Source organism: Penicillium malachiteum (assembly GCF_028827825.1).
Source record: "Penicillium malachiteum strain IBT 17515 chromosome Unknown utg000003l:1.0-4950554.0:1.0-4952489.0, whole genome shotgun sequence".
Lineage (NCBI taxonomy): Eukaryota > Fungi > Ascomycota > Eurotiomycetes > Eurotiales > Aspergillaceae > Penicillium > Penicillium malachiteum.
The window spans coordinates 2444885-2463448 of NW_026643096.1; the positions used below are offsets into that span (position 1 = coordinate 2444885).

At 48.8% G+C, this 18564-nt stretch overlaps 10 protein-coding genes across 10 annotated transcripts; 5 read left to right on the plus strand and 5 right to left on the minus strand.

Moving 5' to 3' along the window:
- Positions 1-604: 604 nt before the first annotated feature.
- Positions 605-1817, plus strand: N7483_007257 (putative transcriptional regulator; the record flags this gene model as incomplete). The annotated part of the gene is made up of 2 exons (XM_057090694.1): positions 605-931; positions 1008-1817. Coding segments are annotated over 2 exons (1137 nt in total), but the record flags the coding sequence as incomplete, so codon positions are not given.
- Positions 1818-1964: 147 nt separating this feature from the next.
- Positions 1965-2239, minus strand: N7483_007258 (DUF5310 domain-containing protein; the record flags this gene model as incomplete). Its single annotated transcript, XM_057090695.1, has 2 exons — positions 1965-2051; positions 2120-2239. Coding segments are annotated over 2 exons (207 nt in total), but the record flags the coding sequence as incomplete, so codon positions are not given.
- Positions 2240-2659: 420 nt separating this feature from the next.
- On the plus strand, positions 2660-5273 carry N7483_007259 (putative AP-1 adaptor complex subunit beta; the record flags this gene model as incomplete). The annotated part of the gene is made up of 7 exons (XM_057090696.1): positions 2660-2736; positions 2815-2835; positions 2914-3045; positions 3108-3745; positions 3800-4368; positions 4425-4786; positions 4844-5273. 7 exons carry the CDS (start codon positions 2660-2662, stop codon positions 5271-5273), a joined length of 2229 nt encoding a protein of 742 aa, XP_056945437.1.
- A 1432-nt stretch (positions 5274-6705) lies between these two features.
- On the plus strand, positions 6706-7916 carry N7483_007260 (NAD(P)-dependent alcohol dehydrogenase; the record flags this gene model as incomplete). Its single annotated transcript, XM_057090697.1, has 3 exons — positions 6706-6882; positions 6954-7562; positions 7626-7916. 3 exons carry the CDS (start codon positions 6706-6708, stop codon positions 7914-7916), a joined length of 1077 nt encoding a protein of 358 aa, XP_056945438.1.
- A 429-nt stretch (positions 7917-8345) lies between these two features.
- Positions 8346-10139, plus strand: N7483_007261 (threonine synthase THR4; the record flags this gene model as incomplete). The annotated part of the gene is made up of 4 exons (XM_057090698.1): positions 8346-8396; positions 8474-8990; positions 9041-9191; positions 9242-10139. 4 exons carry the CDS (start codon positions 8346-8348, stop codon positions 10137-10139), a joined length of 1617 nt encoding a protein of 538 aa, XP_056945439.1.
- Positions 10140-11112: 973 nt separating this feature from the next.
- Positions 11113-12119, minus strand: cspA (putative cell surface protein; the record flags this gene model as incomplete). The annotated part of the gene is made up of 2 exons (XM_057090699.1): positions 11113-11684; positions 11741-12119. 2 exons carry the CDS (start codon positions 12117-12119, stop codon positions 11113-11115), a joined length of 951 nt encoding a protein of 316 aa, XP_056945440.1.
- Positions 12120-12903: 784 nt separating this feature from the next.
- On the minus strand, positions 12904-13122 carry N7483_007263 (uncharacterized protein; the record flags this gene model as incomplete). Its single annotated transcript, XM_057090700.1, has 1 exon — positions 12904-13122. One exon carries the CDS (start codon positions 13120-13122, stop codon positions 12904-12906), a length of 219 nt encoding a protein of 72 aa, XP_056945441.1.
- A 558-nt stretch (positions 13123-13680) lies between these two features.
- On the plus strand, positions 13681-15325 carry N7483_007264 (DNA primase subunit PRI1; the record flags this gene model as incomplete). Its single annotated transcript, XM_057090701.1, has 4 exons — positions 13681-13868; positions 13923-14120; positions 14187-14497; positions 14562-15325. The coding sequence occupies 4 exons, from the start codon at positions 13681-13683 to the stop codon at positions 15323-15325; spliced, it is 1461 nt and encodes a 486-aa protein (XP_056945442.1).
- A 1102-nt stretch (positions 15326-16427) lies between these two features.
- On the minus strand, positions 16428-17451 carry N7483_007265 (MAM33 family protein; the record flags this gene model as incomplete). Its single annotated transcript, XM_057090702.1, has 3 exons — positions 16428-16923; positions 16983-17163; positions 17274-17451. The coding sequence occupies 3 exons, from the start codon at positions 17449-17451 to the stop codon at positions 16428-16430; spliced, it is 855 nt and encodes a 284-aa protein (XP_056945443.1).
- A 450-nt stretch (positions 17452-17901) lies between these two features.
- Positions 17902-18549, minus strand: N7483_007266 (translation machinery-associated protein 16; the record flags this gene model as incomplete). The annotated part of the gene is made up of 3 exons (XM_057090703.1): positions 17902-18184; positions 18242-18326; positions 18381-18549. The coding sequence occupies 3 exons, from the start codon at positions 18547-18549 to the stop codon at positions 17902-17904; spliced, it is 537 nt and encodes a 178-aa protein (XP_056945444.1).
- Positions 18550-18564: the final 15 nt, after the last annotated feature.

Here is an 18564-nt window from a genome sequence, read left to right on the forward strand (position 1 = left end):
TCCAAGGTTACCTACTCCAGATGTCACTGCCACCAAGATAGAATCCAGGTCTAGCGAAATTTATCATCTGGGCATCATGATGGTCATCTCAACCCAAGGTGGGAATAGTTCGAAAATGGTAGGGCATTCAAATTCACTGAATTCAAGTTGATCTTGTAGTACGGACCCAGAGCCTATGTTAGTAATTAATAGTATCCGTGCCCAGGTCCACGGGTGATCTGGATATACATTTGAATACTCGGGGATTCATGATTCAACTTGATAAAATCCAGGTGTAATACCACTCTAGAGATGTTATTGAATAGTGAAATTCAAATTAAATCCAAGATATTCTCATTCAAGCATAATAGATCTTCCAAACATTCAATTCGCATCGATGTATAGAGTACTCCGTACTCCGTACATACAAGGTTAATGGGTTCCGCAGCAAACGCGTGCCGATCAGCTTTGTCATCCTAATATTGAAACTCAACGCGACCAGACGTGTCGAATTTCTGATCCTTTGATTTTTTGATCAATGACACTTTGAAGGAGACCATATGATTTGTCTCTGATGAATATTCTCTGATCAATACACTTTCCGCTCTCGAACCCGATCCACCAGAGCACCTTCCAGACAAGACACGCGCCATTGACGACCCATAAACGAAGCGTACACTCCACCGTGAACATGGCACCAAAATACAAAATCCCCGACTCTGATTCAGAGTCAGAGCCAGAGCTAGACACCGTTTCCGTTCCATCAGATCAAACAATTGAAAAAGGATTGCGCGATGAAGTGGCGGGCATATTCAAGACGGGCAACATGGAGGAATTAACCGTGAAACGGGTCAGACTCGCGGCGGAGAAGAAGCTCGGTATTACAGAGGGGTACTTCAAACAGACAGGAAATTGGAAGGCAAGAAGCGAGGAAATTATCAAAAGTGAAGTGGTAAGATTTTGATCTTCACTGATTCATGACTATGCATGCGCTGGTCTAGATTGGGACTGACGCAGTTTGAATGCAGGAATTACAAGAGAATGCCGAGCAAAGCGATGCTGCATCAGCTGAAAAATCACCATCTCCTCCACCGCAACCGAAGAAAGCTGCTCCAGCCAAGCGACCCAAGGGAACCAGTGCACCCAAACCGAGAAAGCGCCAAAAGACACAAACCCCAGAGGATGAGGAACCCGAATTGGCTAGCGATGCGAGTGAAGAGGTTACGCAGCCGAAGAAACGCGGAACATCATCCGCCAGTGACAAGCCAGAGAATACTACAGAGGAGACGATGGAAGACGCCGAAGCTCAAAACGGAGCTGATCCAGCCGAACCAACGGAAACCACCAAAGAAGACTCAGAGAGCGAGATGTCTGTAGTTCTGGATGAAGAGCCCAAGCCCAAGGCTGTACGCAAGCGAAAAAGCACGGAGGCACCCAAAAAAGAGAAGAAGCAACCTGCATCAAAACCCAAACCCAAAGATCAGGATCAAGATCCTGACCAGGCAGAGATCAAGCGATTACAAGGATGGCTGGTAAAATGCGGTATTCGGAAGATGTGGTTTCGAGAGTTGGCACCGTACGATACTGCCAGGGCAAAGATCAAACATCTGAAGGGGATGTTGGAGGGCGCTGGTATGACGGGCCGTTACTCGCAGGAGAAGGCCAATAAGATTCGCGATGAGCGTGAGCTTAAGGCCGACTTGGAAATGATCCAGCAAGGCGCAAAAGATTGGGGAACTGTGAGCGGAGATGAGGGCGAAGGGCCACCTCCACGACGTGCTGCGCGAGGCCGACAGGCACTGGCATTCCTAGACAGTGATGGTGAAGAAACCGATTGATCATCGAAAGCCGGACGCTGGATTTTGAACCAGGCGAGCTTTGATTAATCATTGTATCCAATAATGAGCCATTCTAAATGTATTTTTATCCATTGAATCCCTTTTGAAGCAGCTCGTCGGTATTCAGCTTGTGTATGTAGAGCTGCGTCACCGGCCGGCCTTGGGCCCACTCATGCGTTGAGCTGCCAAACTGAAGATAGCGACGGATGAGATGAAAAGCACCAGATTGTAGAACTGCTCTATATCATTAGAGACTGCTTCCTCCATAAAACTAGGGATATATTATGAGGGAAAGAATGTACCGCTGTCCGAGAGTATTCGTTCTCTTCGACCTCTGTTCGGGCCTCGACGAAGAGCCGCCGCAAGTTAGGGAGATTGGCCTGAAGATATGTTAGAATTGATATAAATAAAGATATAGAGCACCTTATACCATCTGAGCGCAATAGAAATGAGGAGGATGAGAATTAGAAGAAGAAAAAGGAATATAAAGCCGGGAGTACGGAGGTTAGAGCATAAAGCGGGAGAGAGTCCAGATCCCATTTGTGGACAACTTTTGATCGCCCAAACACCCTTTCTCTCCCTCTTCCCTTCGTCACGCCTCATCTCTCCCCCACGAATCGCCTTTTTCCTTTCCCTTTATCCTCCGACATTGAATGTTTTGAGACGGGGGAAATGGTATAGGTCTTGTTTCCGACCTCCGTTTTCCTATCCTCGATATCGCGCGACCGGTGAGAGTTCGCGATTCCCCGCAGTCTCCCAAGTACTCGACCACCAGTCTCCGTTCCCCGAACCCTTTGGCGGAAACACGACAAAGCCGTGGCGGAAGCTATTAATCCTTCACCATGGCGATGAACAAGATTCGCGGCGCCTTTGCGGTGCCTAGAAAAGGAGAGACATTTGAATTGCGAGCTGGCCTTGTGTATGGAATCACACCCCTCCGAGTACAAGTGGCCACTGAGCCATAAAAAATACCCGTTTATACTAACAGTGAGAATAGCTCCCAGTATGCCTACGAACGGTATGTGGCTCGGAAATCTAGCAGATATAAGGGAACAGCAGATAGACAATTGGGGTGGCGTGGCTGACATTCGCATAGGAAAGAGTCAATTCAGAAGACAATTATGGCCATGACGCTAGGAAAGGACGTATCTGCTCTCTTCCCCGATGTGCTGAAGAATATCGCAACGGCCGATTTGGAGCAGAAGAAGCTGGTCTACCTGTACCTCATGTGGGTATTCCCCGGACTTTTAAGGGGGACCGCATATGCTGACCACCACTCGAAACGATTAGGAACTACGCTAAATCACACCCCGACCTTTGCATCCTCGCCGTGAACACGTTCGTCCAGGATTCGGAAGATCCAAACCCATTGATTCGAGCTCTTGCTATTCGTACTATGGGTTGTATTCGGGTGGAGAAGATGGTGGATTACATGGAGGAACCGCTGCGCAAGACCCTCCGAGACGAGTCGCCATACGTCCGTAAAACAGCTGCTATCTGTGTGGCTAAGCTTTTTGATCTGAACTCCAGCTTGTGTCTTGAGAACGGATTCCTGGAGATGCTGCAGGAGATGATCGGAGATCCCAACCCGATGGTTGTGGCCAACTCAGTGACCGCACTTTCGGAAATTAGCCATACTGCGCCCGAGACTAAAGCTCTCCAGGTCACCCCCAACACATTGCGCAAGATGCTCATGGCATTGAATGAATGCACAGAATGGGGCCGTGTGACTATCCTCTCGACACTGGCTGAGTACCGGGCAGCGGACATCAAGGAGTCGGAGCACATTTGTGAGAGGGTTTCGCCTCAGTTCCAGCATGTGAACGCTAGTGTCGTTTTGGCGGCAGTCAAGGTTGTGTTCTTGCACATGAAATACGTTGGCCCAGAGCTGGCGAAGACATATCTTAAGAAAATGGCTCCTCCGCTTGGTACGCTGTATTCCCAAAGCTTTGGATATCTCAACTTGAGCTAACAAGAAATAGTAACACTGGTATCCTCCGCACCTGAGGTTCAATATGTGGCTTTGAGAAATATTGATCTCCTGCTGCAGAAGCAGCCAGACATTCTGAATAAGGAGCTACGTGTCTTCTTCTGCAAATACAACGACCCGCCATATGTCAAGTTCCAAAAATTAGAGATCATGGTGCGAATTGCGAATGACAAGAACGTTGACCAGCTCTTGGCGGAGTTGAAGGAGTACGCTATGGAAGTTGATATGGACTTTGTCCGGCGCGCGGTCAAAGCGATTGGCCAGGTTGCCATTAAGATCGAGAGCGCCAGCGAGAAATGCGTGAACACGCTATTGGATTTGATTAACCTGAAGGTGAACTATGTCGTTCAGGAGGCCATCGTTGTTATCCGTGATATTTTCCGCAAGTACCCAGGTTACGAGGGTATCATTCCAACTCTGTGTCAATGCATTGACGAGTTGGATGAGCCTAATGCTCGGGCTGCCTTGATTTGGATCGTTGGAGAGTACGCTGAGAAGATCAGCAATGCTGGTGATATTCTAGGTGGCTTTGTGGATGGATTCAACGAAGAATTTTCTCAGGTTCGTTCGCGTATCATTCTGATTTGGAGGCAACTTCATACTGACTACCTCCCTAGACTCAATTACAGATCCTCACCTCCGTCGTCAAGCTCTTCCTCAAGCGGCCTGAGAAGGCCCAAGGCCTGGTCCAGCGTGTTCTTCAAGCAGCCACCGCGGAAAATGACAACCCAGATGTTCGGGACCGAGCTTACATTTACTGGCGTCTCCTTTCCAATACAAGCGATCAGGATGCCACTAAGAGCATTGTTCTTTCAGACAAGCCCCCCATTGTTACAACCACCTCCTCATTACCACCTGCCCTTCTCGAGCGACTCCTCCAGGAGCTGTCCACTCTATCATCCGTCTACCACAAGCCTCCAGAGCAGTTTGTCGGACAAGGTCGCTTTGGTGCGGATGCCGTTCAGCAAGCCGCTATCGAGTACGTATTTATTTTTATCAATTTGGAAGAAATCACCCATACTAATGCATTTGATAGGGAACAACGTGAGAACGCTCGCGAGAACCCACTGGCTGCTGCTGCCGCTGCTGCCGTCAGCGGTACTACACCTACTGCGCAGGCGCAAAACAACGTCGAGAACTTGCTGGACATCGATTTCGACGGTGGCGCCCCCGCATCTGCGCACAAGAACGAGTCTGGCGGTATGTCCGGCTTAGAGGGCCTTGCCGGTACTCCCGTGCGGGTCCAGTCCCCAGCAGTTGGAGCTCCTGCCCCCGCTCCGGCAGGCAACAACAACTTGGATGACTTGCTCGGCGTGTTCGGTGACTCCGGCCCATCTCAGCCCCCGTCAAGCGGTGCTGGTGATTTGATGAATGGCTTCTCTGGTCTTGATCTGTCCGGTAGCACATCTCCGGCGAACAACAATCAGCCCAAGAAGACTAACGAGGACATCATGTCTCTCTTCTAGGTGGTTGTTATCGGGTATAGCGTTGCCAGCTAACTGTAGAGGCTGGTTCTTTTTTTATATCCCATGTTTCGCAAGCGATGATCTGGACAGATGAGATAGAATATTTGATTTTTTTTTCTACATGTTTAATTTTTTTCTTCTCTTTATTCCGCATTCACATCCTGCCGCAAAAGGCTCATGTACATCTTTCTATCCTGGAAAAAATGGTTCCCACTGACAGGTAGTTCACTTTTACATGTATCTGATAACAATTGTCATGATACTTGCTTCCAGATGACCATCCCAATGACCAGCATCTGAATACTAAGTACAGCTATACAGTACTCACGGCCACTGCTATCGCTATTCTTTTTGCTTTTTGGTCCTTTCTCGTATTTCTGCGCTTAGATAGTGGTATTTCTTGATGACTAATTAGATCCAGGTACCTACCCTACCTACCTAGGTACCTCCAGCCCTGGAGGGCTCCAGGGCTAGGATCAGATACTAGTATCATGATACTTGGTGAGCACTAAAGCGGAAATGGAAGTTGAAAAAAGTCCTGGGATTTCCTGACAATATGATATTCGATACTACGGATTTAACAATAATACATCAGAGGTATGGCTCAATGATGAAATGCTGACCCAGTATACTCCGTAATACTCCGTAAGTGGAGGGCCATTAAAGACTCGGAGTGTACTACAAAGAAGTCAGCGCTGTGGAGAACTACGGAGTACCGGAGTTCCATCTGGTTATCATTGCCACGCGAAAAACTTGAATCCAAATTCTAGAAAATAAAAAGAAGAAATTTTTTCCCCAATAAACTTCTTACTTAGACGCCACTTTACCCAATTAGTTCAAGTCTCCGATACTCCGCTATTCCCGGTGAAACGGTTCACTAGGGTTTTAAGCACTTCAACTTGTCAGCACTGTCAGCCTCTGCAGCGAAGTAAATAGGATGATATTGGATCAGAATTCGGAAATAATTCAAAATCCTCATATTATAACCTTATTTCAATCAATATGCTTGTTTTCTGCTTAGCAATTATTCATTTAACTCATTATAAATCTGTTCGGATTACATGCCCTAACGGACATCAGGACCTAAGGCCGTACTAAGCCTTCAGGACCCTGACCAAACTTGGAAACTAAATTCCATTTTAAATTTCTTTAACTCCGTCTCCATACAATGCTGACCAATTCGTCAAACACGAGGAACCGGAAGTTTCTATTCAATGTACCAATTTCGAATGGCCATGTGGGACTCGGGACCAATCATGCTGTTATTTGGACCTGAAGAAATTGGGTTGGCCCAGGTACCGAGGGGATATTCAAGGATATAAATGGAACCCCAGCGGCCTCTCTCCGGGGAAGCCGACAATTTGAATACAAATATCTTTGGATAACCCACTCGATATCATCAACAAATAAACCATATACACACACACATACAATGGCGCAAACAGATTACAAGTTTGAGGGCTGGATGGGCCTGGATGCCAGCTCTGCTGAGGGCAACATGGTCTGGCAAGAGTTTGAGCCTAAGACATGGGAGGAGACCGATATCGACATCAAGATCTCTCACTGTGGTATCTGTGGTTCCGATCTTCACACTATGCGCAGTGGCTGGGTAAGTCTTATTTTTGTCATCACCTTTATTATTATGCCGTTTTAAGTCTGGTGAACTAACAAATGAAAAAGCGCCCAGCCTCATACCCTTGCTGCGTCGGCCACGAGATCGTCGGTACAGCCGTGCGCGTAGGATCGAAAGTCACGGATATCAAGCTCGGAGACCGCGTCGGCGTCGGCGCCCAAAGCGATTCTTGCCAGGGTCGTTTCGGAGACTGTGAAGAGTGCGCTATGGGATTAGAACAATACTGCTCGAAGACTGTTGTCGGTACATACAACGCCAAGTACTTCAATGGCGACAAGTCTTATGGTGGATATGCGCTGTACAACCGTGTGCCCGCACACTTCGCCGTCAAGATTCCCGAGGGTATTTCCTCTGCTGCGGCTGCTCCTATGCTCTGTGGTGGTGTTACCCTTTACAGCCCTCTGAAGCACAATGGCTGTGGACCTGGAAAGCGTGTTGGTATCATTGGTGTTGGTGGATTGGGTCACTTTGGTGTCCTCTTTGCCAAGGCTATGGGTGCTGATCAGGTTGTTGCTATCTCCCGTAAGAAGGAGAAGAGCGAGGATGCCATTAAGATGGGTGCTGATCTGTACATTGCTACCGATGATGAGCCAGACTGGGCTACTAAGTATTCCCGCTCTTTGGACTTGATTGTTTGCACTGTTTCTTCTATCAAGGTGAGTTTTGTTCCATTTAACTGTTCTCATGAGTTTCTCATGCTAATATCCATTTTTCTATAGATGCCTATGGTTGAGTACTTGGGTCTTCTGCGTACCGCTGGTACTATGGTTCAAGTTGGTCTTCCTGAAGATGGAGGTCTTTTCGCTCCTGTGCGCAACCTGATGCGCCGTATCAACCTCACTAGCTCGCTGGTCGGTAGCCCTAACGAGATCCGTGAGATGTTTGAGTTGGTTGTGGAGAAGAATATCCAGCCGTGGATCCAGGAGGTCCCCATGAAGGACGCCAACAAGGCGATTTTGGATATGGAGGATGGCAAAGCGCGCTACCGCTACGTGCTTGTTAATGAGTAAATGACTGGGCTTGATGATGCTCTTTATATGATGAACCGAGTCTTGTACAAATAACTGTTTTTTACCAGTGCTCATTAGACAGCTCCAGTGGGTTGACCTTTTATCGCATATGGAATCATGAATATATTATAGAATTTCAATGTTCTCATTATTCGCAGCCCCATTCAAGTTATTATCCAAATTTCATGACTTATTCAACTTCTAATTACTATCATGATATCCACCATTAACAATGTATTGTATTAAGAACCAATCATAATGCGACAATTGATCATTCCCCACGTGACGCCGCTTTCGGAGAGGCACCCCGCGCTAGTCCCGATGTGGCAATGAGGGACCGGTCTCTATAGAAGACTCCGGCGATGATTCATATCCCGTTTCCCTCCTCCACTTTGAATCTTGACTCAATTGATATACACAGACTTCATAATGGCAACTTTGTCTCAAAAGTATCTGAGCACTCGAGGTGCCGAGTATGGAGTAAGTGGGAGAATGAGAAATTTCTCTGTGACTCCGAGGTCAGACTAGAGGCAATTTAACTTACACTGTGGTCCTAGTTGAGTTTCGAGGAAGTCGTCCTGCAGGGATTGGCAAAGGACGGTGGTCTGTTCATTCCCGAGGAGATTCCTTCTCTCCCTGCCAACTGGGAGACCGAGTGGGCCGATTTCAGCTTCGAGGAACTAGCCTTCCAAGTGCAAAGGCTCTTCATCGCCGAGTCCGAGATCCCTTCCGCTGATCTGCGCGATATCATCAACCGCTCCTACTCTACCTTCTACCATCCCCAGCGTACTCCCTTGGTCGACCTCGATGCGAAGAACAAACTCCACCTGCTCGAACTCTTCCACGGACGTACCCGCGCTTTTAAGGATGTTGCCCTGGCGTACCTGGGTAACCTCTTCGAGTATTTCCTTGTGCGCAAGAACGAGGGAAAGACTGGCAAGGACCGATTGCACTTGACCGTGGTTGGCGCGACAAGTGGTGATACTGGTAGCGCTGCTATCTCGGGTCTCCGCGGCAAGAAGGACGTCTCCGTCTTCATTCTGTTCCCCGAAGGCCGCACATCGCCTATCCAAAGTATGTTTTCGTTTCGCCACTCAAGGTACACACATCACTAACTTGCGCAGGACTTCAAATGGTCACCGTTTGTGATGCCAATGTCCACAACCTGGCTGTCCAGGGAACCTTCGATAACTGCCAGGATACCGTCAAGGCCTTGTTCGCTGACCCCGTCATGAATGCCGATCACCACCTTGCCGCCGTTAACTCTATTAACTGGTAAGAAACCTAATTCTTAAGCCCAGTGTTTAGTTACTTACTCTTTTTAGGGCTCGTATCCTTGCTCAGATCACCTACTACATCCACTCATACTTCCAGCTCGTCAAGAGCCCTGGCTATAAGAAGGAGAAGCTGCGCGTCGTCGTGCCCTCCGGTAACTTTGGTGATATCCTGGCCGGTTGGTTCGCGAAGCAAATGGGCTTCCCCGCTGACAAGCTCGTTATCGCCACAAACGAGAACGACATTCTTGACCGTTTCTTCCGCAGCAACGGCCACTACACCAAGAGCCCTATCGACTCTCCTGCTCAGGCTGAGGAAGTCAAGGAGACTCACAGTCCCGCCATGGACATCCTCGTCAGCAGCAACTTCGAGCGTCTTCTCTGGTTCCTTTCATACCAGACCAACTCCAGCAGCACTGCCGAGGAGCGCCGACAGCACGCCTGCGAAAGCGTCAGCTCTTGGTTGAGTGACCTCAAGTCCAAGGGCGGCTTCCAGGTCCCCAGCGCCGTTCTTGACGCCGCTAAGACCGAGTTCGAGAGTGAGCGTGTCAGCAACGACGAGACTATCGCGGTTATCCGCGAGACCTTCTCCACTTGCTTCCCAACTAACACTGGCGCTGGTAGCCCTAAGAGCTCTAAGACTGGTGGTTATGTCCTTGACCCCCACACCGCTGTCGGTATTGCTGCTTCCCGTCGCTCTATCCAGCGCAACCCTGGTGCTCACCACATCTCTCTTTCTACTGCCCACCCGGCTAAATTTGCCAGCGCTGTTGATCTGGCTCTTAATGGCCAGGATGGTTACACCTTCTCTGAGATCCTTCCTGAGGATTTCATTGGTCTTGAGGAGCGGGAGACCAGAGTTACTTCTGTTCCCCCTGGTACTGGCTGGGAAGGTATCCGTGATATCGTCTGCGCTGAGGTTGAGCAGGAGCTGCAGGGTCAGCGCTAAGTTTCGTATATTTTGGCAATGAGGGTTTATCTCTAGAGTATATTCAAATGTTTGTTGGTATTTCTGCAAAAAAGGCATGGACTCAATATGGAATTATTAAGGCAATACATCTATGCATCATTATGTTTATCAATCTATCTCGGTTGAAGGCTGCGTCTGCATAATATGAAATGAATGGACATCATGATATTAGGTGCACGAGTTCCCATAAAGATCAAGGTAGCAGACCATGGAAATAACAAGTTCAATATAGAACTTGAATTTTTTGAAATGCTCTTCTAAAATACAAGCCATCATGATGTTGACATACTACTTGAGTACGACTCAGTCAGTAGCATCTACAGGTTACTGGTGACTATCAACAAAATTCTGCAAAACGTTGGTTTTTTCTTGCACATGTGATCGTCTTGAGATGAATATCTTTTGAGCTCTTTGCAGTTGAGGGTCCACGGGTTCGAGTCACTTTATGCCCTTAGGGCATGATCAGCAAGTTCATTGTCATCGTGATCTATAAGCATCTACCTAGAATCTCTGATATTCTTATTTCCATACTCTGAGTCTGAAGAGAGTAGCAGATACTTGGGCATGATCATGATACAATAGAATCAGATTGGGAGTGTACGATGAGACTAGTAGCAGAAGAAGAAGAAGAAGAATCCAAGCAAACAGCTATTTATTGATTACTATTACCATATATCGCAAGCTGGACACAAATAGTGAAAACTAACAAAATCTCGAAATGACCAAGCAACTTTATCCTCCAGCCCTGCTAGCAGGGGGAAAAGCGAGTCTAACATCGATGCACTGGGCCAAGCAAGCAAAGCACAACAAATTAGAATCCCAATACCGAATTCCCAGATCCGCACCACGAAGACCTGGCAAACAAGATAATGGGCATTCTGAGGAACAATGAGCTGAAACTTCATATGAAGTATCAGTCACTAGTTCTGTCTCATACGCTCATAGCTGAAATTTACAGCATGGCGAAGAGACCAATCATACCAGCCAGGAGACCGGCAGCGGGCTTGACGTTGGAGGCAGCACCAGTGAAGACACCAGTGGAGGTGGCCTCGGCAGCGGTGGTGGCAGCAGCAGGGGAGCTAGCAGCCTCGGTCTCAGCAGGGGTAGAGCTCTCGACAGCGGAGGTCTCAGCAACAGGGGTCTCGGCAGCGGAGGTCTCAGCAACAGGGGTCTCGGCAGCGGAGGTCTCAGCAACAGGGGTCTCGGCAGCAGAGGTCTCAGCAACAGGGGCAACGGAGCTGGGGACAGCAACGGAAGTAGCAGGCTTCTGAGACTGAGTGGGAATGAGAGCCTTGGAGGTAGTAGAGACAGCAGGGACAGCAGGAACAGAGGAAGACTCGATAACAACAGCAGAGGTGGTCTCCACAACGGCAGAGGTGGCGGGGACAGTGGCGTTGAAGATAGTGACGGGCTTCTCGTTCTCACACAGAGTGCAGACGGTGGTCTTGGTCAGGGTGATGGTGCTGGTCTGGGTGACAGGGACAGTCCAGGTCGAGGTGCCAGAGGTGACAGTCGACGAGGTAACTAAGAGGTTGTTAATGGTATATTCGGCGAATGCATATTAGGATTCTAAAGCTTACCAGGGCAGGTGGTGGTCACAATGGTGATGGTCTTGGTGGTGGGCTTCACAGGGGTGTGGTGAGGCTTGGTAGAGGTGGTGACAGGGGTGGTGCTGGTGGTGCAAGGAGTGGTGGTGGTCTCCGGAGTAGGAGTGGTGCGAGTGCTGGTGGTGCAGGGAGTGGTGGTGGTCTCCGGGGTGGGAGTAGGAGTGGTGCTGGTAGAGCAGGGGCTGGTCCAGGACTCCTCAGCAGGGCGGCTCCAGGTGTTACCCCAGCTGTCAGCTCCCTGGTGAGCAACAGAGCTTTGGGCAGCAGGGTGAACGTAGGCTTCACCACGGGCCTGCATGACACCGGCGAAGGCCGGGCTGGCAAGAGCCAAGAGAGCAAGAGACTGAATCATTTTGAGAAATTGAGAGTTTGTCTTGGAAAAATAGAGCTAGAACGATCAAACGAGTGAAGGTGATGAGCGGATGGAGAACAGAATGAGCGGGAGCTAGGATGATGTTTATATGCTCGCCCTGAGGCTCATGACTCAGGTCATGACGGAGATGGCGCCCATGGTTGTGTCCAGGACAGAAAATGCTGTCCTGATCCACATCGCAGGATTTCATGGCCGGAAGCAGGAACTGTAAGGGCGAGCCGTGGGTAGCAGGATGTACTCTGGCGAATCACTATAGGTCGGACATGGAGGAGGATGGGACATCTGAGTGCTTGAGGTAGATGCAAGCGTGACATGCTGTAGTATCATCTTAGCTAATGATCTATTGGGGGTCCACAAGAGCTCCAAATGCGGAGTTATTGCGAGTGGGGATGTCCATAGCTAATGCTAGCCTGTCAAAAACAAGATCTGGGTAGTCTAATAGGGCAGTCAGTTGAGAATCCCTGTAGTAAACCAATTTAGCTAATTCCACATCAATAAGCCTCATGGTAGGACATGAGTGCAAGGCAAACGAGTTAATTGAACTGGCAAGCATTACAGAAACACAGGGCCATATGTGAGACTGCGTATACGATTAATCGTCCGAGCCATTCGGGACCCGAAAACAGGACACGCGGGATTGACCACACTGCAGACGATCGATCAAGGACGGGTCAGATCTTATTTCAACCAGTAGCAAGGGCTGTTTTGGTCCGGAATCTCGCTCCAGGTGGGCATGGCAATCTGACAGGGCTTGATCAGGCGATCAAAAACGGTCTATGGGCCCTACGTGGTACTCTACTGGTCCCTCGAACTCGAAGAATGTAGATCCTAGTAGTTGGCTGCGGATGCATTCCTGTGATTGGCCGTTAAGACAGAGCGAGGAATGTGAATCGAGGACTTGCTGGGCTCCCGCGCCGATCTGCAAAGCCTCAGAGATGGCCAATTCAGCAATGGCGAGTGGGTCAACTGTGCCTGCATCCATTGTCGATACAACTGAGAAGTTTTTGGTCCATGACAAGAAGATCTATGGAAAACAAGTCTTGGGTCGTATCATGTTTGGCCTTCAGATTGAATCCAGTACCCACTCCTGGGGGTGAAGAGCATACACGACGTCCGAATGCGGGTGAATCTGAAGAAGTTTCACGCTATTCATCAAACGGGCCAATATGGATGGTCGATATCATTTGGTCAACTTGGATGCGTTGTTGTGTTCCACGGTTCTTCATGTGGTTGCAAGGTACGAGGTACCACTGACAAAATTCCGCAAGCGTCAAGAAAGAAAATAATCAGATTTGCTGCTACTGAACTGTATTATTGGTCAATCACTTGGCCATGGATGAAAGATAGAGTATAAGTTGCCCAGGAGGTGTAGACGCGTGAGCCGGATTAGGCAATATGGGCTACACGTGACTTAGGGCATAGGGCTTGACGCGTCGACGCGTTGGACTTTCCTGTTCGAGTTCAATCTCAATAGACTCGGATACCTCGATAGGGAGTGATAGCCATTCGATCGCTATTTCCTTCGATGCAACAGCCAAACATGCCTCATTCAGTATCTCCGAAGCAGTCGCCTTCCCAAAATGACGACGAGGCCATGCCCGATGCCCCTGCAGAGGGAAATGGCGTGAAGCTCGAAGATATGTTCGAAGATGACGATGACGAAGAGTTTCCAGCGTCGAGCGCTAGGGACGCGAAGATGGAAAGCTCTCCAGCTCCAGTACCACAGCCGTATGTTTACTTCTGCTAGCTTGTCGCTTGTGTACTTACCAAAGATCGGGATAGTGCGCCGACCCCCGCTTCATCGGGGGTGGATTCAGATGTTATGCTTGCCTTTTACCAGCGCCTGTTTCCTTTCAGATATCTTTTCCAATGGCTGAACCACGGAATTGTCCCCACTCGAGATTTTGGCAACCGGGAGTTCGCTTTGACACTGCAGAACGATGCCTATCTTCGATACCAATCATACCCCACCGCAGACCTGTGAGATATTTCAATCCGCCTATATGAATTGGAGAATGGAAGAGATCTAATATGTCGTCTCCTTAGGTTTCGAAAGGATATCCTGAAGATGAACCCATCCCGTTTCGAAATCGGTCCTGTGTATAGCACCAATCCTCGAGACCGCAAGACACTCCGAGGAGGCCAAATGAAGCCCGTATCGAAGGAAATGGTTTTTGATATCGATATGACAGATTATGACGATATCCGAACATGCTGCTCCGGTGCCAGTATTTGCGGGAAGTGTTGGTCATTTGTCACGATGGCTATTAAAGTCATTGATGCCGCCTTGCGGGAGGATTTCGGGTTTGAGCACATTCTATGGGGTCTACTCGGGACGTCGTGGTGCCCACGCCTGGGTTTGTGATCCGCGCGCCAGGAACATGCCAGATGACCGCCGAAGGGCGATTGCTGGCTATTTAGAGGTCGTGAAGGGTGGTGCTTCAAGTGGCAAGAAGGTCAACCTGAAGCGGCCCCTCCACCCTCATATTAGTCGCAGTCTCGATATCCTCAAGAATCATTTCGGACAAACAACACTTGTCGACCAAGATACATTTGCAGGCTCTGAGCAGGCAGACAAACTTCTCCAGCTGCTCCCAGACAAGTCACTCAATGATGCACTACGCAGGAAATGGGGCTCGTCACCCGACCGCCCCAGTACCAACAAATGGGCTGATATCGATGCTTTAGCCAAGACTGGAAAGAGCAGCACTTTGAACACCAGCACCCTGCGTGATGCCAAGCAAGACATTGTTCTGGAATACACCTACCCGCGTCTTGATGCGGAAGTCAGTAAGAAAATGATTCACTTGCTAAAGAGTCCATTTGTTATTCACCCTGGCACGGGCCGAGTCTGTGTTCCCATCGATCCAAAGAAGGTGGAGGACTTTGATCCTCTGTCCGTTCCAACGGTATTGAATCTACTGGCCGAAATTGATGCTTATGACGCCAAGCATCCAGCAGGCAGTGGCGAGGTTGAGATGCCTGATGCGGAGGGTAGTGCTGTCAATGGCTCGGACATTAAGGGAGCTCGGAAAATGCAGGACTATGAGAAGACTAGTCTCAAGCCCTACATTGACTTCTTCCGGTCTTTTATTGCTAATCTGCTAAAAGAGGAACGGGTTGTCAAGCGGGAGCGAGAAGAGACTACTGGCCCATCAGTGAAGCCCGATCCGATGGAATTTTAGGTCTGATCTCGGCTGGCAATTCTCTGCATGTGGTACTCCATGTTGTGGCCATTGAGAGTTATGAATATAATGCCCTGCTGTTTCTGCTTTCAGCCTGCTAATGTTCCAAAGAGACCGGGGCAGGCTTTCCTGGCGTTTTTGTGGTGTTTTGCATGATCCCCAAGCTGTTGTCGATACATTACTTTTTCAAATCCACATTCTCTTCCAAGATTAATGCCTAGGTGGTACCTAGTAGGTAATTTGTAGACTATTTCGAGTTTCAAATTATAGTTGCACAATACCTGGGCTCCGAGGTCAGGTTCGTATATGCCAGTGCTATCTGAAGTTACTGTCTGGGCACTACTAATACTACCTAGGTAGTGGGTAGTAGTATATTCGTACTCCTACTACTAGGTAGTAGCCGTCAACTCCTGGCACTGGAGTGCCACTACATAGTAGGAGTATGTGGACACATCATGGATCCATGCACAGATACCTCAGGCTAGCCGCTGTGGTATATGATTGTGTTAGCATTTAAGTTGGAGTAGTATTCTATTGCCTCTGGAGCAGTGTGTTATCGTAGGAGTATTCTAAAGGTTATCACTGGTGCCCAGCTGTATTCTACTGTTGCTGTGGTATTCTATTATCGCTGGAGTATTTGACTGCGCCTGGAGTATTTGATTGCGTCCGTGGTATCAGACTACGCCTGGGGTATTTGATTGTGTCTGGAGTATCCATGTATGCATTTGAATGTCGCCGTCAATTGATCTGAACGCCTGCAGCACTACTAGGTACTAGTACTTGTAGTGCTTGTACCACTGGCAGCCTCAAGACTTCGGGGGTCTCACTCACTGGCATGTGTGAGCTTCATCTGTTACTTTGTATATGCTATTAGTGTCATGTTTTCATACTAACCAAAGTGCCGGAGAATCGTTCTTATATTTAATTGGTAGTTATTGGTACACGTACTGGCCATGCAAGCTACTAGCTCAAACATGGTTCAGAAGACATAGGATATTACAACGCAGGGAAGGCGTGAAAAAAAGCAGACCGGCAACCCATGAGATCTACATGGTGGACTCGGACTAGGGAAAGAAAATCATGTTGAAGACAAAAACATCACTTAAGCAGCAATGAACTTGCGAACGTTCTCCAACCAAGAGACGTACTCCTTCTGCTCCTTGTAAGCAATGTAGTCGGTGACCATGGTCTGGAACTCAACGTTCATGCCACGCTCCTCGAGGTAGCGGCCCCAGAAGGCAAGGAGCTCGGGGTCGAGGTTCTCAGCAGGAGGACCGGCGTAGAGGCTCTGGCGAGTCCAGTCCTTCTCAGCGGTCTGGGAGTGAGCGATCTCGGCATCCTTGAAGTGGGAGATCTCCTCGACCTGAAGGTCACCATCCTGGATGACGGCCTGGATAAGGAGAGCGCCGCTGTTGGCCTTCTCAATGGCGATGCTCAGGCGGGCAGGGAAGGTAGGGGGGAGGATGTCATCCTCGGACTCAATATCGCGGGAGCTCTGCTGGAACTCGGCCTCGTCGGAGAGGGCATCATCGTGCAGGTCATCCATGGGGTCCTCGGAGAGGTTGTTAATATCAGCGACGGTGAAGGTGACGCGGATCCTGGCAGCATAAATCGTAAGTTTTTGATAAAAATTGGATCCATTGATGGGGCCACATACTTCTCGTTGCCAAACTTCTTGGTCAGGACGACCTCCTGCTCGCCGGCGATATCCTTAACCTCCCACTCGCCAGCCTTCAGGGTGTAGTCAATGCTGGTCTTCTGCTCCTTAGCATCCTCAGCGCCGGAGGCCTTCTCATGCTTAACTTCCTCGTCGAGCTTGGCAAGAAGCTCGATGTCACCTGTCAACAACGGAAAATCACAACATTAGCAATCTGTCCTCTCAATTGTGTGATGGCAAGGAAAACCGGATAAGATCGGATTATGAGTATGCCCTCTGGATTTGACATACCTTCAGCAGCGGGCTCACGGAATGCGCTGGAAGTAGAGAAGGAGGCGTAGATGGGCTTGGAAGCCTGCTTCCAGGGCTGGGCAATAGACTTAGGGAGAACGGCCGGGCGCAGGGAGGTGCGGGCGACGGAGCGGGAAACCCGGGGAATGGAACGGGAGAAAGCGCGAAGTGAAAGCATTTTGAATGTGTAGATGGATTGAATCTGAGTGATGGGAGAAATGGAAAGGCTGTAGAAGGAAAATATGGGAGCTAGCGCGATGATGTTAACGCCAAGCCCGGGTCTTTTCTGCCTCCGCCCAACTCAGTTTCCAGCTATTGGTGGACTTATCTCTGCTATGTGCAATGCTATACCTATATACTCAAATTTATATCCTCTTGGTTCTAGTGCTTTAGTAGCTTTAGTTGTGAAGTATGCAGCAGTTTAAATAATGATTTTCAAGTTGATCTTCAAAAATTGAACTGAATTGATGTATATATGTGTATCATAATAGGTATCAGCTAGTACTTTTCGTGCAAAATCAAGCGTCAATGCATACATATCCCATGATGCGCCAATCACTCCCAGTGAGAGTGGTTAAAAATGGAAGAATTAAAGTCTGAAAAACAATGATGGGCCAAGCGTTGAAGGCTATGACATGCCCTTGGGTGGGAAGCTTGAGTTCTGCTTCCCTCCAGCATTCAGCAATCGAACAAATTTGGCCGAGCTGAGGGCAGTCCATTCTCCATTCCAATGCTTCAACTTCAACAATGTTTCCTCATCGCCAAGATCCGGCATCCAAAATCCAGTCTTGAATTCTCTCTCTTCCGTCTGTGTTCGTTGCTTCAAGGCCTCCTCTCGTCGGGTAGGTGGACGGCCCTTTCGTTTTTCCTTTTCAAGCGCGGCAATCTCCTCAGCGTCCCGGTTGATACACCTGAATATATTCAGTTAGAACTTCATTCCATCCGTACATTCTGTCGTATGCACATACTTTGTTACCAATTCCGCCAATTCAGCGTCAGTCAATGGTTGTTCGGTAGTTTGAATCGAATCAAAAAAGTAATGAAGTCTCTCCACTGATATCATGGTTAATCTAAAAGTCTTCAACCTGACTATAGATGGAAACATACTGTATGGCTGACGAGCCTTGAGCACAACGGAGGTGTGGCGGATCAATCGGTCATCACGGCAGCCTGCACGGCGCAGACGTCGGGCATCACGACTAAATTCATGAAGGGCGTCAACCGCGCCACGCTTCTTAGCGATTTGCTTGTGTACTTTTTGCAGTGTGCGAGGCATTTTATTATTCTGAAA